This window comes from Alexandromys fortis, unplaced genomic scaffold, assembly GCF_014885135.2.
Source record: "Alexandromys fortis isolate MF-2015 unplaced genomic scaffold, M_Fortis_MF-2015_v1.1 scaffold_14, whole genome shotgun sequence".
In the NCBI taxonomy this organism is placed as follows: Eukaryota; Metazoa; Chordata; class Mammalia; order Rodentia; family Cricetidae; genus Alexandromys; species Alexandromys fortis.
In genome coordinates, this window is record NW_026067910.1 from 19,602,261 (window position 1) to 19,626,941 (window position 24,681).

The 24,681-nt window shown below is 44.6% G+C and overlaps 1 protein-coding gene across 2 annotated transcripts in view; it reads right to left on the reverse strand.

Annotated features, from left to right (window-relative positions):
• The window catches only part of Plac9 (placenta associated 9), a 17,986-nt gene extending 10,234 nt beyond the window's left edge, over positions 1-7,752 (reverse strand). The window contains exon 1 of one of the 2 annotated variants that reach the window (XM_050138043.1): positions 7,473-7,752. In XM_050138043.1, the coding sequence (XP_049994000.1) occupies positions 7,473-7,746 (274 nt within the window). In that variant the 5' untranslated portion in view covers positions 7,747-7,752. The remainder of the gene's footprint in view (positions 1-7,472) is intronic. The other variant, XM_050138044.1, reaches the window with a different exon arrangement.
• Between the last annotated feature and the right edge of the window lie 16,929 nt (positions 7,753-24,681).

The following is a 24,681-nucleotide window of genomic DNA, read 5'->3' on the forward strand; positions in this document are numbered from 1 at the left end:
TTTTTTTTTTGAGACAGGGTTTCTCTGTGAAACAGCCTTAGCTGTCCTGGAACTTGCTCTGTAGACCAGGCTGGCCTCGAACTCATAAAGATCCGCCTGCCTCTGCCTCTCCAGTGCTGGGATTAAAGGCGTGCGCCACCACCACTGGGCATTTTCTTGATTAATGATGATATAGAGGACTTGGCTCTCTATGGGCAGTCCTATCCCTGGGCAGGTGGTCCCAGGTTCTTTAAGAAAGCAGGCTGAGCAAGTCACGGAGAACAAGCCAGTAAGCAGTGTTCCTTCACAGCCTCTGCTTCAGCTCCTGCCTCTAGGTTCCTGCCTTGAATTCCTGCCCTGACTTCCCTTAACGGACTGTAAGATGAAATAAACTCCTCTCCAAACTGCTTTTGGCCACAGTGTTTATCACAATAACAGAAAGCATTGACCAAACGAACAAATATAGGCTCAGGATGATGGAGCACTTTGTCAGGGAGCACCTTGCTCTGCCTCGTGTGGAGGCTAGAACTTAGTCAAGATCACTTGGATCAGGTTTTAGGATAGGACATCTCTCTAGGGCTAAATCTATGCAGAAAGTCAGAAGGTACCATGTTCTAGAGGGGCTTCTCCAACAAGGATGCTGGGGCAGCCCTGACTGGATCATCTGCTGCATACCAATTCCATTTGTTGGACCCTGGCTTTTGCTATTCTTAGGATGGACATAACCATACTCTGTCTTCTAAGTTACTATTGCTTGGTGGTCCTTTATCATGCCAAGCTTTTTGCTGAATGCATATATGGATATGGCATCTAATTCTAGTTTTTTTCCTCTTTTAGTTTTCAGGGTATAATATAACAACATTTCCCCTCCCCTTTACTTCCTCCAAACCCTCTCTTATACCCCTCTTTGCTCTATTTCAAATTCATGGCCTTTCCCCATTAATTTTATTATGTGCATATGTGCATATACTATATATTCCTAAGTATAACCTGTTCAGTCTATATAATGTTACTTTTATGTATGTTGTCAGGGCTGACCATTTGGTATTAAATAAAGTCACTCTTTTTTTGTTTCTTTATCCTCTGGCACCTCAGCCTTCCGTATGCTGGATTATATATACTCCGCCACCTTAAAAAAAACTTTTTTGTTTTGTTCTGTTTTTCTACATGGAGTTTGGGGTGTTTCTGTAATCCCAACACCTGAGAGTATGAGGCAAGAGAACTGCAAGTGTGAGGCCAGCCTGGGCTACACAGCAAGTATTTGTCTTAAAAACAAAGCAAAACCCCAAATTATTATTATTATTACTTTACAAAATCAAAAGTTTAAGTGACATATGAAAGATTGCATTGCGGAAAGGTGGTGGTGACGGGACTGGAACCCAACCACCTGGCACTGTCTGTCCCTGTTGGTGGTGTGATTGTGTAAAGGAAGTTCTACACTGGGGCTCCCCACCGTCTCCCCTTGTAAGAAATAAATAATTATGTTTAATTTCCAGAGCATTTAGAATTCAGTGATGGTAGCATACACCTTCAATTCCAGCACTCAAGAGGCAGAAGCATGCTAATCTCTATGAGTTCAAGGCCAGCCTAGTCTACATAGTGGGTTCCAGACCAGCCAGTGCAGCATAGCAAGTCTCTCTCTATCTCCCTGTCTGTCTCTCCCTTAGACTCCATGCTCACAGGCATCCACATACGCATGCATGCACAGGTCCTTGTCTCCCTTAGCTCACAGCTAGTGCCTGCTTCTTGGGAGCTTTTTTAGTTTATCTTAGACTTGAAAAGTTACAGAATAAGCTATGTGACTGAGCCCCTCTATCAGAAAGGAGGGCATCCTTGAATTTCAGGTTCATCTTTGAACATCAGATAAGGCTTTGAATCCTGAACAAATAGATTGGGGAATCTGGGGACAAAGAGTTGCTTCTTTGAGAAAATCAACAAAATAGACAAACCTTTATCCAAACTAACCAAAAGGCAGAGAGAGAATATCAAAATTAACAAAATCAGAAATGAAAGGGGGACATAACAACAGACATGGAGGAAATACAGAGGATCATCAGGTCATATTTGAAAACCTGTTCTCCACAAAATTGGAAAACGTAAAGGAAATGGAAAACTTTCTGGATAAATATCACTTAGGAAAATTAAATCAAGACCAGATAAGCAAATTAAACAGAACTATAACTGCTGAAGAAATAGAAACAGTCATCAAAATCCTCCCAACCAAAAAAGGCCCAGGACCAGATGGTTTCAGCTCAGAATTCTACAAGACTTTCAAAGAACTAATACCAATACTCCTCAAATTATTCCACACAATAGAAACAGAAGGAACATTGCCAAACTCTTTTTATGAGGATACAATTACCCTGATACCCAAACCATAGAAAGACATTACTAAGAAAGATAATTACAGACCAATCTCACTCATGAACATTGGTGCAAAAATACTGGCAAATTGAATCTGAGATTACACTTTTAAAGAGACAGCAGACATGTCAACCAAATTCAACCAGTCATGTAACCTTTGCTTGGATCAAATAAATTAAATGTAAAAACAAAACAAACAAACAGAAAATATGACAAGATCAAGGACATTTGAACATGATGAATGTTTTATGACAGGGAATTATTATTATTTATGATGGCATTGCAGTTCTGTTTATAAATAAAAAAAGATTCTGGACCCCACACTCTAAGTACAGTACTGAGAGATGCTTCAGGAGTTAAGAGTGTTTACTGTTTACTAACAAATACTTACAGTACTGTAGCAGGATACAAGATTAACTAAAAAAAATCAGTAGCCCTCCTATATACAGATGATAAATGGGCTAAGAAAGAAATCAGAGAAAGATCACCCTTCACAGTAGCCACAAATAACATAAAATATCTTGGGGTAGCTTTTAACCAAAAGGTGAAAGATCTGTATGACAAGAACTTTAAGTCTTTAAAGAAATAAATTGGGGAAGATATCAGAAAATGAAAAGACCAGAAATCTTTAATAAATAAATAAACGGAAAAAAAAAACAAAGAAAAAAATGAAAATGAAAAGATCTTCCACACTCTTGGATAGGTAGGATCAAAATAGTAAGAATGGCAATCTGGCTGGGCAGGGGTGGTGCACACCTTTAATCCCAGCACTTGGGAGGCAGAGGCAGGTGAATCTCTGTGAGTTCGAGGCCAGCCTAGTCTACAAGAGCTAGTTCCAGGACAGGCTGCAAAGCCACAGAGAAACCCTGTCTCGAAAAAACAAACAAACAAACAAACAAACAACAACAACAACAACAACAACAAAAAAGAATGGCAATCTTACCAAAAGCAATCTACAGATTCAATGCAATCCCCATCAAAATCTCAGCACAACTCTTCACAGAGCTTGAAAGAACAATACTCAACTTCATTCATATGGAGAAACAAACAAAAACAGGATAGCCAAAACAGTCCTGTACAATGAAGGAACTTGCAGAAGCATCACCATCCATGACTTCAAGCTCTACTATAGAGCTATAGTAATAAAACCAGCTGGATGAGCCGAGAGGTGGTGGCACATGCCTTTAATCTCAACACTTGAGAGGCAGAGGCAAGCGGATCTCTGTGAGTTCAGGGACAGCCTGGTCTACAAGAGCAGGTTCCAGGACAGGCTCCAAAGCTATAGAGAAATCCTGCCTTAAAAAAATTAAATATGATAAAAAAAAATAAAACCAGCTTGGAATTGTCACAAAAACAGACAGATGGTGTAGTGGGGAGCTGCGGGCCACTTCCCACAGCTCAGCTCCCAGCCACCAGCTAGCTTTACCCAAAATAATTACACGGAAACTATATTCTTTTAAACACTGCCTGGCCCATTAGTTCCATCCTCTTATTGGCTAACTCTCACATCTCGATTAACCCATTTCTAATAATCTGTGTAGCACCATGAGGTGGTAGCTTACCAGGAAAGATCTTAACCTGCGTCTGTCTCAGAGAGGAGAATCATGGCGACTGCCTGAATCTGCTTCTTTCTTCCAGCATTCTGTTCTGTTTACTCCGCCTACCTAATTTTCTGTCCTATCAAAGGGGCCAAGGTAGTTTCTTTATTAACCAATGAAAGTAATACAAAGACAGATGACCCCCTCCACCAAGGTGGACCAATGGAATTGAATTGAGGACCCTGAAATTAATCCATACACCTATGAACACCTGATTTTTGACTAAGAAGCTAAAACTATACAATGGGAAAAAGAAAGCATCTTCAATAAATGGTGCTGGAATAGCTGGATGTCAACATGTAGAAGAATGCAAATAGATCCATATCTATTGCCATGCAGAAAATTCAAGTTCAAATGGATCAACGACCTCAACATAAAACCAACCACATTGAACCTCATAGAAGAGAAAGTGGGAAGTAGCCTTGATTGCATTGACACAGGAGACCACTTCCTAAATATAACTCTCAGACACTGAGAGAAACAATTAATAAATGGGACCTCCTGAAACTGAGAAGCTTCTGTAAAGCATAAAACAAAACAACAGCCTACAGAATGGGAAAAGATCTTCACCAACCCCACATCTGACAAAGGACTGGTCTCCAAAATATACAAAGAACTCAAGAAACTAGACATCAAAAGAACAAATAATCCAATAAAAATGGGGTACAGACCTAAACAGAGAACTTTCAACAGAGGAATCTCAAATGACTGAAAGACACTTAAGGAAATGCTCAGTTTCTTTAGACTTCAGAGAAAGGCAAATCAAAACAACTCTGAGATATTATCTTACACCTATCAGAATGGGTAAGATCAAAAACACTGATGACAGTCTATGATGGAGAGGATGTGGAGTAAGGGGAACACTCCTCCATTGCTGGTGGGAGTGTAAACTTGTACAGCCACTTTGGAAATCAGTATGACAGTTTCTCAGAAAACTAGTAATCAATATACCTCAAGACCCAGCAATATCACTTTTGGGTATATGCCCAAAGGATGCTCAATCGTGCTACAAGGACATATGCTCAACTATGTTCATAGCAACATTATTCGTAATATCCAGAACCTGGAAATAACCTAGATGCCCCTCAACCGAAGAATGGATAAGGAAAATGTGGTACATTTGCACAATGGAGTACTACTCAGTAGTAACAAATAATAACATCTTGAAACTTGTAGGTAAATAGGCAAAACGAGAAAAAAAAAAACATAGTGAGTGAGTTAACCCAGACCCAGAAAGAAAAATACAGTATGTATTCACTCATAAAGCAGATATTAGACATAAAGGAAAGGCTAATCAATCTATAGTCCACAACTCCAGAGAACCTAAGCAACAAAGAGGACCCTAAGAGAGACTTACATGAATCCACCTAGGAAGGAGAAAAAGACAAGATCTTCTGAGTAAATTGAGAGTTTGGGAAAGGGTGGAAGGGGAGAGAGGAGGAAGGAAGGGGAGTGGTAAAAATGTATAACTCAAAAACAAACAAACAACAACAACAACAAAACCCTATCAGGAGGTTCCACCCTTGCTGTGCTTCAGCACAGGGGGGAGGCTGGCCCTGGCTGTGCAGACAGTGGGAAGAAAACATAAACAAAACAGCAAAAAAAGAGTACTTACTGTTGGCCTGGTGGTGGTGGTGCATGCAATGCCAGCAAAGCCTTGGGAGGCAGAGGCAGGTGGATCTCTGTGAGTTCTAGGCCAGTCTGGTCTACAGAACAAGTGCCAGGACAGCCAGGACTGTTTCGCAGAGAAAAACTGTCTTGAAGAAAAACTAACTAACTAGCTAACTAACTACTAACTAACTAACTAACTGGTGCTTACTGTTCTTGCAGAGTACCTGAGTTCATTCCCCAGCACCCATGTGGTGGCTCACAATCATCTGTAACTCGAGTTCCCGGGGATCCAGTGCCCTCTCTGAGTTCCACAGGCTTGCACATACATAGTCTTAGACTCTTAGACGTGCACAACGTAAAAAAGTAAATATTTTAAAAAGAGCAACTAACTAAGCTCATAAAAAAAGAAAACACGCAAGTGGTGGAGGGACTTGCCCAGAAGAAAGTTTCAGTGAGGGAACGGATTGGGGGAGGGGTGTGAGGACGACAAAATTCATCACATGCATGAAATTGTCAAACACAGAAACTTAAAAAATAAACACAGTTCTTGGACTTTCCTTTAAAACAACCCAAGGATGACAGCAGAGGTGAGGTTGCTTAATTAATACTTATAGTATAATTACATTTTAGTAATCCATTTTAATGTGTGCTATCATTTTAAATTCTATTTTTTGTATGCAAATCATTTTCATAGTCAAAATTCATGAAAAAAACTGTGCCCCACAGTATGTACAAGGAAAGTACTGAAAATACCTTCAGAAAGTTAAGTGCTAGGATAGTGTCTGAAGATTGAGAGGCTAGAAGTGAAAACTTGGGAAACTCCATTGGTACATCTGTTCTTTCTTCTTAATCTGTTGGAATGAGCGTGCATATCAGAAAGGAAGGCAATGTTTAAAACGGTAGTGGCTCAAAGGGGCAGGAAAAGCAATTCATAGCAGGGACAGCTCCTTTCTCTGGGAGGCACCAGCTAAGCCCTGTTCCCCATCTTTACCACCCATGCAGAGCTGACAGGAGAAGTCTAAGAGAGGAGGGGAGAAAGGAGCTTGTGCCTTGTGAGTAGACTCTGAGTTACACAGAATGCCAGTCACTCCTTAACACATGGGGGAAACTGAGGCTAGAGGGGTTGATGATCTGAGAGAATTAGTGTTTGTTCCCTGGTGGTGGGCACGGTCTTTCTTACACTCCCGGAAGCCATGCCATGACATGTAAAGCGATTCGCCCCATAGGAATTACTTCCTATGGAAGGGAGTTAGTCTCCCTTCTCGGTGTGGGCGTCGAAAAAACAGTCAGAGCTTCACTCTTAGTGCCAGGCATTTCTGCCTGACTGGAGCAAGAACCCAAGAGAGCCAGAGGCCTGAGGTTTGGTGCTGGGTCTGCTCTGGCACTATAAGGCCCGAGCCCACTCCTTGCCTAGACGACTAGATGAGCCACAGCCCTTGGATCGTTCTGGGAAACTGGGAGATGGCTCCTTTATTCCATTTGTCTCCTCAATGGTGGTGCTGACCCTACTTGGATCACTGACCCTTTTGACTCCTCTTCCTTCACGAGGCCCTTTGAGGTCCTTCCCTGGATGCTCTGGCCCGAGGGCAGCCACACCCTGCAACCGGACCTCCGCCCAGGCCGCCCGTGCTCTCCTAGGCATCCGGTTGTCACAGTTCCCCCAATCTTTCTTTCCCCGTTTCTTCCTGCATTCCCATTTCTTTCCTTCTTGTTGGTGTTTTTCTCAAACTCCCTGCTCTAGCTCTTGTCCAGACGCGTTATTCTCAAAGCCTCTTCCGCTCTCAGTCCCCGCTATCTTACTCACCTCTCTCCTCGATCTCTTCCCTTTTCTGTACAGTGTTTCTATCTTCTGTCACCATCACCTTTCCTTCCCTCCCCTTCTCCCGGTATGTCTGTCTCCGGTTTCTCTCTCATTCCTACCTCGTCGTCCTGGGGTGTCCCTGGGTCCCTGATCCCACTCACCCGCCTCGACGCCGAGCAGAGCGAGCCCGGCCAGGGCGCAGAGTAGCGGCTGCATGATGAGGAGCCAACCGAGCACAGCTTGTGTGTCCGTAGCCGCCTCCCCGGGATCACGCCCGCCCGGCCCAAGGAAATGCAGTTCCAGCCAAAATTCCTGGGCGGCTCCGGGTTTCTGGCTCCAAAGAACCCGCCCCCTCCAGAAGCCCCACCGAGAAGGCCCAGCCCGGGATCCCATCCCAAGGCCACCTCTCCTTCTAGTCCCTGACCCCACCTCCAGCCTTGGACCCCCACAGAGAAGTGGGGGAGGAGGCTGCTTCTGGGGCCACTACTCGGAATAAGCCTATTCCACAGACAACCAGACTGAGGCCAGAAATGAGGATTTTCCTGTGTCCCTCCCAGGATCGCGCAGGATTTGAAGCACTATCTCTGAACCAGAAAATGAAGGCTCAGGGTATTGGACAGAGGAAACTGAAGACCTAGCCCTGCCGTCCGCAGAAACTCACTGATAAAGACCATTTAACTCCTTACTAAAGAGACTAAAGAGTAAAGGAATGAGATGCTACAAGGTGTCCAAACAACTACTCAGACCCGGGGTATCGACCTGTCTGTGCTGGTGAGGGCGCCTGGCCTATCACCCAGTAAGTGACAGAAACCAGCAGTAGGTGACCTCATCTCAGGGGGAATTTACAAATCTAGAGAGTTATGTCGCTCCTTTATCACTTACAAGTTACAACTTGCAGTGCAGTTTTAAAGCAAGGGATGTCCCAGAGATGAAATAGAACTGAAGCGATAGCAGTTAGCAAGTATGTTAACCGTGCACTAGGTAGTATTTGGTGAATGGAGGAAAAAAATAAAAGAAATAAAAAGGAAGGACATGACTGCTCCTAGTACGGCGGAGGAGAAAATTTAATGTAGATAAAAGGGAGAGCACGGCCAGAGTCAGAGACATCTAAACTGTCTGTGTCAGAGACGGTATAAACTGGAGCTAAACCCTGGTGTTCTCTTCGGCCATACCATCTCTCATCCTCAGTATAACCTCACTAGGGACCTGTTATCATATAGCCATTCCGAAGATTTAAAAAAAAAACCTGATATTCAGTGAGGGTAAGAAACTTGCTGATGGCCACACAGTTGGGCGATGTGGAATCAGGCTTCAAATTTAGCTTTGCTGCCTCTGCCTGCAACCAGTGTTTTAGATAACTACCGCCACCCTTAGCTCTGTTTCTATGCTGAGCAAGCTGCTGGGTGAAGGGTAGTAGGACGGAAGGAGGGAGGGTGCATATCTTCAATCAGGAACTGGGTGGGTTTTTTGTTTTCAGTGAGCTTGAAACCACCTCAAACCTCCTGCAGTTTAGAACGTGAAATGGTTGATGCTTCATTTGTGGAACACACCCATTCAACAAGTGCAAAACCAAATGACAACAAAACCATAAAGCGAGAACACTGATTCTAAAAAAAATCTGCAGAGTCCAAGCACAGAGCTCCTAGCTGCAGGTAGCACCTTTGCAGGAGAATGGCTTCACCCATTGAGAGTCAAGAGAGCGTCTGAGGGTCATGGCTGTCAAAGTATGTGTCTGTGTCTCCATGTGGGTGTGTATAGATGAGCACAGAGGCCCGACGAGAGTGTTAGATGCCCTGGAACTGGAGTTACAGGCAGTTGTGAGCCCCTGATGTGGGTGCTAGAGACCAAACCTGGGCGCTCTGCAAGTGCAGTGAGTGCTCTCTCGGTCACTGCGCCCTCACGTGCTGAATCGGCCATGCAGGTGCTGAATCGGCCATGCAGGTGCTGAATCGGCCATGCAGGTGCTGCACATCACAGTCCCTGTGTTCATCAGGAGCTCTTCCTGCTCATCCCGGTGCTCCAGGACACACCGGGAGTTGTCAGGTCTGCCATCAAGACTTGGATCTAATTCTTACCTTACTTGCCCCCCCTCTAGGATTAGAATGCCCAGATGAGCAGGTTTAGGGGGAAGGATTTGTCTCAATAATGCCAAGAATTGTCTATATTTGTATAGGGCATTCTGCTTTAGTTTAGCTTAGACGGGCATGAAATTGTAAAACAAAAAACCTAAACCCATAAGGATTGTTTTTTTCATCTTAGAGCCATTGGGCCACCTAATTTTTTGAATTTAAGATAAGAAAACACAAAGCCTGGCGTGGTGACACATGTCTGTAATCCAGAACTTAGATGACTTAGGCAGGAGGGTAGTTGGTCAAGGTTAAACTGAATTACATAGTGAGATCCATACTCTAAATAAATAAATAAATAAGTAACATGAATTAGGTACTTCATCATTGTTAAATTACAAAGTATGGGCCCATGTAACAACTCAGTGGGTAAAGACGCCTGCTCACCTAGGTTTGTATCCACACTGGGGAAGACTCTGACCTTCATAAGCAGTGTGTGGTATGTACACATACACACTCACTCATGCACACACACACACACACACTCTCTCTCACACACACACTCACTCACACACACACTCACACACACAGGAATAAAAGTAATTAAATTTAAAAAATCAATTAATTTGGTGAGTGTGATGACACACAGCTTTTAATGCCAGCACTCAGAAGGCAGAGGCAGGAGGATTTCTCTGAGTTTGATGTGAGCCTAGTCTACATAGCAAGTTCCAAGACAGCTAGGGCTACATAATAAAATCTAGTCTCAAAAGAATTAATTAAAGAAACAAAGTCATGCTGGGCAGTGGTCGTACACGCCTTTAATCCCAGCACTTAGGGAAGCAGAGGCAGGTGGATCGCTGTGAGTTTAAAGCCGACTTGGTCTACAAAGCGAGTTCCAGGATAGCCAGAGACCAGAGATACACAGAGAAAGCCTGTCTTGAAATAAAAAAAAGAAAGAAAGAAAGAAAAGAAAAAAAAAAGAATGAACAAAGAAAAAAACAAGAAAACAAAAAACCCCAAAGTAATGAAATATATAATGTAAAAACATTGAAAGCACTGTTACTAGCTGCTCCTACCTTTGCCCAGTCCACTCAGCTTGGTGTCCTCTTCCTCTTCATCCACAAATTCTGTACTTATTCAATATATATTGAGACATGGGATGAAAAGGATATTTTGCTTTTACATTTATATTTACCTCCATCATATCATTAGATCTTGGAAGGTCATTGAAGACTTGAGAAAGTTCATAGAAATTAACAAAATAACACCCATTTAATTCCTTCTGAGAGCAGCAAAAAGAGAGATGGATTAGTTATTAGGCACATGTGTTGTTTGCTCTTCCAGATGGTCTGCATTCCTAGCACACATGGCAGCTTACGACAGCCTGCAACTCCAGTCCTAGGGGATACCTTCTTCTGGCTTCCAGGGATAGTGTGTACCAGGTACACACACATACATGCAGGCAAAACACCTGTACACAGAAAATAAAACTAAAATCATTAAAAATAAACCAATAAAATGAAAAGGAAAGCATCACAAGTGATCCCAGTGGGTGCCACTGTTTATCTGGTATCCTTTACTAATAGACGTGTGGTCATGGGCTTTCCACAATATGATACACTAGTTTTAAAAATATAGCCAAACAGTGATGACACATGCCTTTAATCCTAGCACTTGGGAAGCAAAGGCAAGTGGATCTCTGTGAGTTTGAAGTCAACCTGGACAGTCAGGAGAAACCCTGTTACTTAAACACCCCCACTCAAAAAAGTGAAAAGAAATATATATATATATATATATATAATGTATGAGTGTGTGTGTTGTGAGTGTATGCTGCATGTGTGAGGTTGATGGCAGAAGTCAGAAGAGGGAATTGGATTCCTCACCTCACCAAGCTGGAGTTAGTTGTGAGCCACCTCACGTGGGTGCTGAGAATAGAGCTCAAGCCCTCTGGGAGAGCAGCAGGTGCTCTTGTCCACCGAGTCACCTCTCCAGCCAATGACACATGTTTGATCAGTATCCAACTTCAGTACCAGATGCTGAAGGGGAATTTGCCAATCAATATTTTAATGTTTATTTAGCAGTAGTCCAGGCTAGCTAGCAATTAAGAGTGTTTTTTTCCACGCTCCACTAAAGGGAGCGCTCTTTCCAGTTGTTTTATATTCATTTGCTTCCGGGGTACTTTTCTGTAGTTGGAAATGCAGGCTTTGTCTGAGGCCTGACAGCCATACATTTTCCTTCTTGCTTCCTTCTCCTTTTGGAGTCTCACAAGATAGAGGTAGCAATGGCGCCAAAGAGCTAGGGAAGCCTCGAACTCCCAGCCCATCCCCAGTGTGTGTGTGTGTGTGTGTGTGTGTGTTGTGCACACATTCCATAGGTATGCTATGTCTGAGAGGAAAGATTTTTGTTGTTGTTTGTTTTTTGATTTTTTGAGACAGGATCTGTCTACATAGCCCAGGCCGACCTGGAACTCATTAAGACTTGCCTGCCTCTGCCTCCCAAGTGCTGGGATTAAAGGCGTGCACCATTACCGCCCAGCTAAAATTTTTTTAACTTTTGAAGTTATTTTTAACTATGTGTCTGTATGTGGGTATATGCACATGACTGCAGTTTCCTCCAGAGGCAGGCCTGTCAGATCTGCTGGAGCTGGGGTTACAGGCGGTGGTGAGTTGCCTGATGTGGTACAGGGATTTGTATGTGCAATGCCCGTGCAGGACAGAAGAGGGTATCAGATGCCCTGGAACTAGATATGGATGCTAGGAACTGATCCTAGGTCCTCGCAAGAGCAGCAAGTCCTTCCTCCCTTCCTCCCTTCCTTCCTTCCTTCCTTCCTTCCTTCCTTCCTTCTTCCTTCCTTCCTTCCTTCCTTCCTTTTCTTTTTTAAAAGATTTACTACTTATGTATATAGTGTTCTGCCTGCATGCATGCCTGCAGGCCAGAAAGAGGACACCAGATCTCATTACAGATGGTTGTGAGCCACCATGTGGTTGCTAAGAATTGAACTCAGGACCTCTAGAAGAGCAGCCAGTGCTCTTAACCACTGAGCCACCGCCCCAGCTCCCCAAGAAGAGGTGAAAGACAACTACTGCTAGAGGTAAAAGATTGGCTTGTTTCCCTACAAAATCCACCAGAACTAGAAGGACATGAATCACCCCATATATTGGCAGAACTGCAGCGTTTGGAAAGAAACTTATGTGCTCACCTACAGAAGCCAGCCGAAACACACGAAGGATGGCAGTACACACCTATTCTCCAAGGTCCACCTTCAGCATTCTCCAGAAATGAGCACTGACGTTGAAAAGGGAGGTGGGCATCAACAGATAGAACTAGTGGGATATGCCAGGCCGCTGCCAGGCAGTGGAGCACATGGGCAAGCTGGCTGGGTGGTGGCAGTAAGTGCCATTGTTTGCTGTTACTCTGTCGTTTTCTCACTGTCTTCTTTGAGCATGGAGCTCGGCTGAGGCTGCACTGCTCTTAGCACCAGTGAGGCAATCAGCGATTATGTTTCAGATACAAAAGGGATTAAGTGATCGCATGTTGGAGGCAGAGATCTGTGTAGCCTGCTTTGTTCTCTGAACTCTCAGGCCCCAGGAAAGTCAGCAGCCAGGGATGTGTAGGAGGCGACAAGCAAGTGGGGTTATTTGGTGTCTGGCAGTGGTGAGCGTTGTGCAGTCTGGGTCTCAAGGCCACCCACAGAGGGAAGTGCTCTTTCCAGAAGAGCTACCCCATCCCGGACAGATCCTATTTCCTGTCAGATAGCACAGAAACCCACATACAGTGGAATAGGAGGTGGCCAAGGTATGCCATTCTAGGGACCCAAGCAGTTTGCTGCAGTGTTGCTTCAGGCCATGCATGCATGCTACAATCTATTTTGGGAATTCCTCAGCCTGGGCTGCTGGGGAACACATGTCAGGGAATCTGTCAGGGACTTGTTCTTCTTGCTGGTGGCCAAAGGCACGGAGCCAAGGGAAGCAGGAAATAGAGGCTGGCTAGACTTCTGGGCATTGAGATTGGACAAGAGGGTCTATCCAACTGGAAGAGCCTCGCTGGCTGGGGTGGGCGGGGGGTTGGAATGCACAACGCCTTCTTGTCCTCTGTTTTTGGCACCAAACAAAGATTTCCAAAGCCACAGGGAAGCCTGAACTAGGAAAGCCCCCCTTGAAGCATTGAAAAAGGCCAGCTTTTCTGTGCACAAAAGGAGGGCAGTTGATGGTCCAAGGCTCACAGAATCAACAGTCAGAAAATGTGTCACTAGTTTGGCACGGGTGCCTCCATTGGGCTAAGAAAATGAGGTAGAAGACTTAGAATGTTGACATTCAGTGGTTTTAAAAATAGTTATTTATTTTATTTTATTTTGAGACAGGGTCTCGTAGCCCTGGCTAGCCTTGAACTCACCACGTGGCTGAGAATGACCTTGAACTTCTGATCCTTCTGCCTTCAGTTCTGGGATTACAGACTGCTCTACTGTGCCTGGTCTATGAGGTGTTGGGTACTGAATCCAGGACTGTAAATGCTAAGCAAGCACTCTACTTATTGAGCGACAGCCCAGGTGTCCTCTGTCCCAAACACTCCCAGGAGGGAGGAGGTATAGGAAGAGGAGGCAGTCTCCTCAGGGCAGGGAGACAGAAATGCAGGGGTGAGGGATGAGATGAATGCTAACAGTGGTGTGTTACCTGCCAGCTCAGCTCTGGGGTGCTCTCAAGGGATGTTCACACATGGGGTGCTCACACACGGGGTGCTCCACACAGTGCCTTCACAGTGCTGAGTTCAGTTAACACCACAAACATGGCTTTTCCCAGATGTTCTAGGATCCCCTGTAGAGACTGGTGGCAGCTGGCATCCCCCACCCCTACCCCTGAGGGAATGTTCTCTGCAGCTCTCTGGAGAGATGATCTATTTAAGTCACCATAAAAATGTTAGCTGTCTGCAGACAATGTGTGGATGACCGCTTGAAGAATCTGAGTTAGTTTTTGCTGGTTATGGAGTTGGTTCAAATCCTGATTATCTTTACTGGTTGTAGCCTTAGGCAGCACCCCCACCCCCATCTTTAGCCCACACTAGAAAATGGAGTCATAAAAACATCTCAAGTAAAGCAGGGTGTGGGCACTTGCCTGTCTTCTCAGTCCTTTAGAACTTGCCTGTCTTCTCAGTCCTTTAGAGGAAGAGATGGGAGGGTTGGCAGTTCAAGGCCAGCCTGGGCAACACAGTAGAACTCTACCCATCTCTGAATTGCTCTCCCAAGTTTTTCTGAGCCTAAAGCTGTTCAGTCAGGGCCTTGCTGATTCCAACTTTCCTCAGGGGAGAAAGGCGTGAGCGACGTCAGATCTTCAGGACCGTTCAAGGAAAATTGATAACAGTGGAGGCCTGGCAGGGTTTAACTGAGCCGCGACAGCGACACAGTCACAACAAAATCTCATTCTTTTTCTTCCGGCAAAAAGAGTACCTAGTTTTATGTACTCTGCACACAAGTCAACACATAACTTTCATATTTACCAGCATCAGTATGTGCACAGATTTTGTGGAATATTCAAATCAAGGTGACCTAAGCAAATACTTATCATTTCTCTTCCATACCTTTGCTTTTGTTTGATTTTGTTTTAAGATAGGATCTCTTCCAGCCCAGGCTAGCCTTGGACTTGCTCTGAAACCAGTATAACCTTGATCCTGGGGCCTCCACTGCCCCAGTCCTGAGACTGTAGGTGTTGGCCATTTATATCCAGCGCAAACTCCCTCATCTAAATTGTTATTTTGTTTGAGATGAGGACTTACTGTGCCATCAAAGCTGGCCTTAAAATACTAGACTCACTGAGACAGTGACATGTGTCTCTAATCTCTGCACACTGGAAGAGTTCAAAGTGATTCTTGTCTGCACATAGCGTTTAAGACAACACACACACACACACACACACACACACACGCACGCATGCTTATGGTCTCAAGAGAACACTCTGTCTCAGCCTTCCTTATGGCTGGGGCTATAGATGTTACCATACCACACCAGGCTTTTCCAGGTTTCTAAGAATTTTTTTAAAAGCGTTTACTTAATTTTAAGTCCATGTTTTCTACTGACTTGAAACTATGAAGTAGGATGATTATACACAAACACCTTTTTTTAAGAGCCTGGATCTTGGTATACATTGGAGGATCATCTTAATTGGTGTCCAAGAGTACTGAGCTGTTTCCTATGCTCGCCTACCTCACCAGCTCCCAGAAGCAGAAGCCAAATGACCACAAATTTGTGGCCAGCCTGGGCTGTATGGCTAAACTCTCAAAAAGAAAATAAAAATCTTTCACCAATGCATGAGATGAGAGCTAATATATTATAAGCAAGAGGACCTCCAATCAGGAACATTTAATTCTCTGCCTTACGTGGTTGGCAATCCCTGTAAGGCAGCATCTGAATGGTCACTAGCGTTCAATAGCTCTGTAATACCTTCCCTAGTGGACAGGGGAGCCCTGAGAGCAGGCCAGCCTCTCTTCTACATCCTCCCAGTTGTGAGAGACTAAAATAGGGTTGGGTGAAGAGTCACGAACCTGGAAGGGTAGCCTCAAATGTTTACAATGTGTAGCTCTATAGGAGAGAGGTGGGGTTAGTTAGAGGCTAGACTGTCTATCCTGCTGAAGGTGTGATGGCCACAACTGAGTTAAAGCGACAAGAGGTTTGGAGCCAGGAGGTCATTTTTTTTTTTTTTTTTTTAAGTTTGGAACTTGGACTGGTGCCTGGGAATCTCATCAGCCTAGTCCCTGCATATCTGACCTAGGCCTTCTTCCTAAGGTAAAAAATCAGGAGCAACATTGGAATCATTCATATTTACAAGGTCACAGGGACACCGTGCAGTGGTCACTCAATACTCAAATTGGTACTTCCCTACTGGATGTCACTTCAAAGAGGCATCTCAAGTGGTCCTTTGTTCAAAGAAATGGATTCATTTCCATAAAAGGAACTCAATAGTGGAGTCTATTTCAGATATGAATTTCACAGGAAATGCTTTTCACTGTGAATATACGGCTATTGGGGAAAGACTGTGCTACACTTAGTTTTGTGCCTGGCAATTAGTCCTGAACACACTACAGACTTTGGAGCCATGGGCGTCTAGGTGTGATCCTTCATTTCCTCATTTGCTAGTCCTGATTGTAAAGAAGCTACTTATTCATTCAGCTCCCGCTGTCTTCCTTGCTTCTGATTTTTTGAGAAAGGGTGTCAAACTACCCGGCTCATCAAAACTCACCGTGTAACATGATTTCATGAACCTCTTGTTTCTAACTCCCGAATGCTGGAGTTTTCTAAGTTGCAAATACTGGGCTAGCAGCAATATTTCTTGGCTAATATTTGCAAAGTATCCACCGAGGTAGCCTGGTGAAAATATAAGGACATCAGGGATCTGGGTGTGCAGGGGGTTAAAGGAGTGTTGCATGAAAGGCAAGCATGGCTAGTAGCACAATACCTGGCATGCAGTGAGTGATCATGTGATTTTATTAACATGGAAGCCATTCTGTGGGATCCTGCTGATTCCAAGGACGTGATGAGACTGCCTAAGGATCCTCCTCTGGGGAGGGATGTCTAACTAACAAGGTGCCAGGGTAACAGTTGTGACACATCAATCACTGAAACTTCATGATGTATTTATTTCTGTTTCCTAGGAAACAGGCTAATACTCTGACCATAAGCCTGGGAACCCTGGCTGTGCAGACGTTAAAGCTTCCTAAATGCTGTTGCGATCACCCTGGGCTGGTCAAGAAGCCCCAGGTCTGCAGAGGGCTTATATTATTTGTGCATTGCTATGGATACAGCACAAAGGCAGGCGCCAGTAACATGGACAGGATGTAGGATTTAAGGCAGCTAATGACAGGGACCATTCTCTCTGAATGTATTATTCCTGGAAAACTTTTGCAAAATATTTGGGGCATGAGGCATACTGCTGAGAACATGACTTTGGGTGGTTCATTCCACACTCCTGACAGGCAGCTTGGGGAAAAGTTGAGAGGTACATGTGCCATGGTGTGTGTGTGTGTGTGTGTGTGTGTGTGTGTACTGGGATCAAACTCAGGCCATTAGGCGTGCGGGTAAGCACCTTACATGCTGAGCCATTTTGCCAACCCCTGTACTGTGTACTTCAAATCCATCCTAGCTAAATTGATCAAAATAGAATTTGGAGGTGTCTACAATGAACTGTGCTAGCCAGCTCAGTTCAGCCTTTCTTTCTTTCTCTTTCTTCCTTCCTTCCTTCCTCCCTCCCTCCCTCCCTCCCTCCCTCCCTTCCTTCCTTCCTTCCTTCCTTCCTTCCTTCCTTCCTTCCTTCCTTTTTTCTTCTTCAAGACAGGGTTCCTCTATGTAGCTCCAGCTGTCCTGGAACTCACTTTGTAGACCATGCTGGCCGTGAACTCAGAATCCCACCTGCCTCTGTCTCCAAGTGTTGGGATTAAAGGTATGCACCACCATGCCCAGCTATGGCTTTTTTTTTTCCTTACTTGCCCTTCATAAGTGGCTATCAGTTGGCTCTTGTACTGTCTTCAAGATAGATTGTTCCCTCTCTAAGGGAGCAGCACGGGATGTGAACAGCTTAGGTCTTCTTGGCAAACTGTCAAGTATTAAATGAAAACCAGACAGGTACTTAGAGTGCTTTCTGAGATGCCAGTGTTAAATGGCAGCTGACATGTGGCAACACAATAGGGTCTCTCCGTTACAAATACATTACTCTTTATTTAAATAAAAAACACACACAATAATAATGTATGTTTATATGACATGCATATTTAACGCATAGGAATTGTTGCCTAGGATCGAGGACAGCGAGGAATGGGGATAAAAGGAAAAACAATCAAGAGAAGACTCAGAGAGATGACGTAATGCTCCCTGGAGACACAGCTGTTGAGTGGAACTGAGCTGAACAGAGCTGTCACTCAAAGGAGCAAACCCCTGCTCGCGGCCTGGTGCTCTCAAGAGCAAACAAGGGCAGCAATCAGAGACTGAGCAGGGTGCTGGCGGTGGGCGGTGCATGCACACCTTTATCCCAGCATTCGGGAGGTGTGGCAGAGGCAGGGGGATCTCTGTGAGTTCGAAGCCAGCCTGATCTGCAGACCAGGTTCCAAGACAGGCTCCAAAGCTAGAGAAACCCCGTCTCAAAAACAAACAAACAAACAAACAAATGACTGAGCAGGACCTTACTGTTTAAAGACACCTGTGTATGAAAGCCATTGCTTTGCATGCTAACCTGAAAACAGAAAGAAAGCAGTGTTCTGTTCATCACCGACTCTCAGAGGTTACTGCTACTGTTGTCACTTTTTCTTTTTCTTTTTGGTTTTTGAGACAGGGTTTCTCTGTGGCTTTGGGGCCTGTCCTGGAACTAGCTCTGTAGACCAGGCTGGTCTCGAACTCACAGAGATCCTCCTGCCTCTGCCTCCTGAGTGCCGGGATTAAAGGCGTGCGCCACCATCGCCCGGCTGTTGTCACTTTTTCCTTGGAAAGAACAGATTCATGCATTTGTCTTCCCTTTTGGGGAGCTCTGCTTCTTTTTGATTGACTCATTTCATTCCCAGTAGCATCAAAGGGAAAGGAAATGAACCATGATTGTCCTGGGGTAAATAATCCCAGCTCAATGAACCAGTAACGAATTCTCAGGAGTTGAAGCAGGAAGTTCTTGAAGATATGGTTCTTTTAAAATACTCTTAGAGCTGGGCAGTGGTGGCACACACTTTTGGTCCCAGCACTTGGGAGGCAGAGGCAGGTGGATTTCTGTAGTTCGAGGCCCACCTGGTCTATAGAGAAAGTTCCAGGTTACACAAATAAGCCCTGTCTCAAAACAAAACAAAACAAAAAACAAAAAACAGCCGGATGGTGGTGGCGCACGCCTTTAATCCCAGCACTCAGGAGGCAGAGGCAGGTGGATTTCTGTAGTTCGAGGCCCACCTGGTCTATAGAGAAAGTTCCAGGTTACACAAATAAGCCCTGTCTCAAAACAAAACAAAACAAAAAACAAAAAACAGCCGGATGGTGGTGGCGCACGCCTTTAATCCCAGCACTCAGGAGGCAGAGGCAGGTGGATCTCTGCGAGTTCAAGGCCAGTCTATAGCCTGGTCTTCAGAGGTTATTTCCAGAACAGCCAAGGAAACCGTATCTCAAAACCAAAAACAAAACAAAACAATCTAAAAATATCTTCGAGACCCCTGAAATGGTCACCATAGATCAAATAAGAGACTATGGAGTATTCAGCTCTAAATTGAACGTTCATATCATATGCCCTTCCACACAGGCTCAGGGATCTTCTAGAGCGGGGTGGCGTGGACGAGATTGCCAGAGGCAGAGGTGGTGGGAAGCAGCAAGGAGACTCTTTCCTGGTCACGGAAGGGCATTTGCACATGTGACCACACAGTGACTGTCACAGCGTGCACGAGACCTGCACAAACTCAAGCTGGGCAGAGAATCTCAGCACAGGATGTGGGCACAAAATCCTACCAGTGGCCGAGGAAGCTGTTGGCATTTGATAGCTTCGGGGAGAGGGAGAGGCAGTTTCCTTTACTGGGTGACCCCTGGCAGGTCGACCACACACTGGGGCGGGCCAAGATTGTATGAAATTATCGAAGAATCAGTAAAAATATTGTTAAAATATTTGACAATTTCATACATGAACCTAATGGATTTTGGTTGTGTTCAGCCTTTCATTAGCCTTCCGCTTCCTCCTTTCACTGAAAACTGTCTTCTAATGCTATGGGAGCTCCTTCAGCTCCTTCAGCCAATAGCCTTTAAGATACCATCCCACTTGGGTGCGGTCTCTTACTTTATAAATGTAACTGTAAAGCATGTGTATGTGTGTGTGTGTGTGTGAGTGTGAGCGCAATGCTCTTTCTCTCTCTTGCTTCCAGCTACTAGACTCTCTTTCCTGTTTGTGCAGAGGGCTGTAATCTAGGACAGTGATCTGAGTCTTCCTTAAATAAACAACCCTTTATTATACGTCATTCCCGTGGGATTATTTTGTGTCTTCCACCATCATTCTAAACTATCTCCTATTTTCAAGTCTGTATTTGTGGGTGGGTAGGAGACCCACTGAGTGTAATGATGGCTTGAATGACCATCAGTGGGGTTAATTACTAGAAGATGTGTCTTGTCAGTGGCTATCCCACTGAAGAGCATGATACTCCCTCTACCAGCATCCATTAACTTCCCACAATTCCTTCAAGGGGGGCGAGGGGCATCATTTGGCTCTTGCGTGTGCATGATGAAATAGGTGATGGGTGATGGGACCAATCTTGAGCAGGCCACTGCAGCTTCAGTGAGTCCACAATGTCGTGTCCAGAAGACACTGCTTCACAGTGCTCCTCCCCATCCTCCAGCTGTTCCATTCTTGAGCCACACTCAGACAAATATAATACATATTCACTCATAAGTGGCTTTTAGACATAAGGCAAAGAAAAACCAGCCTACAGGCCACAACCCTAGAGAAACTAGATAATAAAGAAGACTCTAAGAGAGACCTACACAAATCTACATATGAAGGTGAAAAAGACAAAATCTCCTGAGTAAATTGAGAGTGTGGGGGTCATGAGAGAGGGTAGAAATGGAGAGGGGAGGAAGGGAGGAGTGGAGAAAATGTATAGCTCAATAAAAACAATAAAAATACCAACAAATTTATGAGCCTATGGTAGCCATTCTTATTCAAACCACCACACTGATCCTCCTCTATTTCAGAAAGGTCTTCACCAAGAGTACAGCTTAGAGAGGAATACACAGGGAGCTACAAGGAAGGTGGCACTGTCCTAGCCAGCCAGATCAGCTTACTAAATCCTGACAACCAATGGGGTAGCAGGTGTCAAAACCAGGTTGCCTTCATATCCATGGCTCTTTCGTTCTATCTGTACCCTTTTCCTTAATTCTAGGGATGGTTACCTATAACACCACATGGGGTATTTTATGACAGAGTTTCTGTCCATTTTTGTCCATAAAAGGTGACATTTCTTTTTGCCTTTTCCATTACATTAGGGATTGTCTGCTATGCACATTTTAACTTACCCCTTAACTAAGCGGGTGGGTGAAAATAAACTGAGAAGGGCAGGAGGGGAGCTTCTCCAAGCACACTTATGGTATAGTTTTGCCTTTGAGGCATTATCAGCATTATGTATATCAAGGATGCACTATGGAGAAAAGAAGTCCAGGGAAGAGTAAACCTAACAGGCAATTGCAATTACTAAGCAAACTTAAAACCCTCTGAACAACAATAGCACATTCAGAAGAAACAAAAAAGAACTCAGATGCAAGCATAAAGACTGCAGAGGCAGTGACTGTTTGTAGCCATATTGGGTGAGCGCAGTGTGCTTCCAAAATTGTGTGTAGTGAGTCAGCATGGTGATGTGGAAACCAGGGTTCTTGCGTTGGTAGCAGGAGCATTTTAGATGGATCTGTGAATAGCATCTTGTTAGATCTATTGCTACTACTAAAAGGGCCACCGTGACAACTATTATGTCCCACAGCAACTTGAGGGAGGTGACTAGAAAGTGTTTTGTAAAGTTTTCCATGTGTCAGTCTACACTGGTTACTAGCATTCTGCCTCCAGTTCTCGAAATCCTCCGTGTAGGGAGGTGGAGAGGAATTCGAATTGCTCTGCCTTAGTTTTGGAAACCTATGCATTCTCTTGTTCCTACTGTTTCTTTTTTCTTTCTTTCTTTTTTTTTTTTTTTTTTTTGAGATAGGGTCTATTACATAGTTCTAGTTGTCCTGGAACTCACAGAGATCCACCTGCAAGTGTTGAGATCCCAAGTGCTGAGATTCAAGGTGTGGCATTACCTTTAATTAAAGGTGTAATGATCTGTCCTGTCCCTTTAAGAGACAAGCAGAAGGAAGATCGCTTGCCTGGGGGAAGGTGGGGAGGAGTAGGCATGCTTGTCTCTTAAAGGGACAGGACAGACCATTACAAAAGGCACTATCGTTCCTGTTTCTGTGGGTTTCATCTTGGTAGGAATTCACTTAGTTTCTTCAAGGATAATGGTTTCCTTGAGACATATAGCTGGATATGGTGGTGCATGCCAGTAGGCCTGGCACTCTGGAGGATGAGGTAGGAAGACTGTTGTGAGTTCAAATTGAGTTTGAGCTACATAATGAATACCAGACCAACCATAGTTACAGAGAAAGACCCTATCAAATCCCTGACCCCAGAATGGTGGAGGGGTGTGTGTGTGCAGGAAGCTTTGTGTAGACTCCATCCACCAGATCGGATCCTGTCCTCCTGATGCTAAGATGTAGCTGCCATGGACACACCAAGCCCTGCTCTGCTGAGAGAGGATTCCTTTCTTGGTGAAGGCACCACAGAGTTGAACACAAAACTTTAGAAATCAAATTAATTCCCAAAGTCTGACTAGTGTTCTGGAAAAGTGCTCTTCAGGAAAAGGAAGCAAAATGAAGTGCTGATAACAGTGTGTAACCCAAACCAACTTGGTTACAAATCTTTTTTTACCTAAATGCAATATTTGACTCCAAAACATAAGGCTGAGATGCATTTGCAAGAGTCTACAACCTTTCAGGGTGAGTCTTCACTTGGGGGCTTTCCTGGCCTGAGGTGTTTCTTGTAAATGTTTGCCAACATAAGCAAATTGCCTCACCAGTCACTGAAGGGAAAGGAGGAATTGCTTTGAGAATAGTTGGGTCTTCTGGGGAAAGAGCTGTAAAGACTCCTAGAGTTGACAGTGTCATCCTGCCAGGGTTAGGGGACAGAAGTTAGTGATTCTTCCCAACCAGTTAGCACTATTCGGCTATGCGTAGTTAGCACTAGTCAGCTACACACAGTTAGCACTAATCAGGCATACACAGTGAATGGAGAAGCGGAAGTAGCAGGCTTGATAATCCCTAGGTGAGTCTCACCAGAATGGAGTGAAGATGAGACTAAGCCAGAGCTGGACAGATGACTGAGCAGCAATGTGTGAGGGGAACCAGGTTTCCCAGGGAGGACCCACACAGAGGGGTGCTGCTGATAGGAGCAGCCTTGGGCTCTTCTGTGGCAGAGCGCACTAAACGGGCTCAACAGGTTTCACATGGGGAAAGTTACGCATTGAGCACAGTGAGATGGGTTTGTAGTCTCGGTCTGCGCCCCTGAAGGGTTACCATTGATGGAGTAGGGCTGGAGCTGAGTACCAAGGGGAAAGGAAAGATAAGAAGTAGCTTGAAGTGAAGGAGCAACCCGGCAGTGACATTAGCATTAGCATTCAATGCCCTAAGCATTGAAAGACCAGGAAGAGTAGAGCCAAAAATCTAGCAGGGAGAGAAGAACCAAAAATCTAGGTTAGCCGGTTCAGTGACTCTGTTCCAGGAACTAGCTGACCATAAAGTTAGATTATAATCTTGAGAACAATGTTGAGAAACTGGGGAGTTACCCCCTTGTTATTATCACTGGTATTTTCAGAATTTTCCAATGTCGCCCTCCCTACCCCCTTTGGGTTGTGTTTTCTTCCCCTAAATACCCCTTCTCCCAGCTACTTGGGGTTAAACTCCTCTACCCCTGCGTGGGAAATGAGTCTCGGCCCCAGTGCGCTGGTTCCTGTCATGAATTCTTGGGGGGGTCAAATCCCAAGACTTGAGTGAGAGTCTCCCTACTCTGGGGGTCTTTCAGTAACCCAACCATAAGCTGGGTAGGGTCACTGTTAGGGTCACTGTTAGGAATTTTTCCTAACGCAAGCTCTATGCCAATGCAAATTCCCAATCAAGCTGTAATAAGCATGGAAACAGATTCCTCTGAATGAATAAATAAAGGGGAATCTGTAGTGTAGATAGAGCAGGAAATTTATAGAATAAGAATGAATGTAATTTGGTGTAATGTAAAAGCATTTCTTCTTGTGTGTGGTGTGGAAAATTACTAAGGTGAAATATTAAGAGAACATTTGCCCGCTTGAAGGTTGCCACACCTGATATTCTTGGGTCCCTGCCCTAGCCACGCCCACTCCCATGTGTGGCTTTTGTTGTGGTTTGGCGGGCTTTCCAACTGAGCAGACTACACTGGCGGTCGCCATCTTGGCTGAGAGCCAGGTCATGTGACCACACTCTCCCGGTTTTACCCGGCCTTCTCACCAGGTTTTCACCAAACTCCTTATGCTAACTCTGTTAAATGTGTTTTGAGCAATGGTCAAATGCCTTTGATAGGGCCCATCAGAGGCATCCACATTGCCCAATTCTTGTTCACTCTCTCTATGTATAACTGTTTATTACATCTTATTTCAGACTACAAAACATGAGTCTTGTATTTTAAACTGGTATGTACCTTTAAGTCTCTTAAGCTGTTCTTTACCA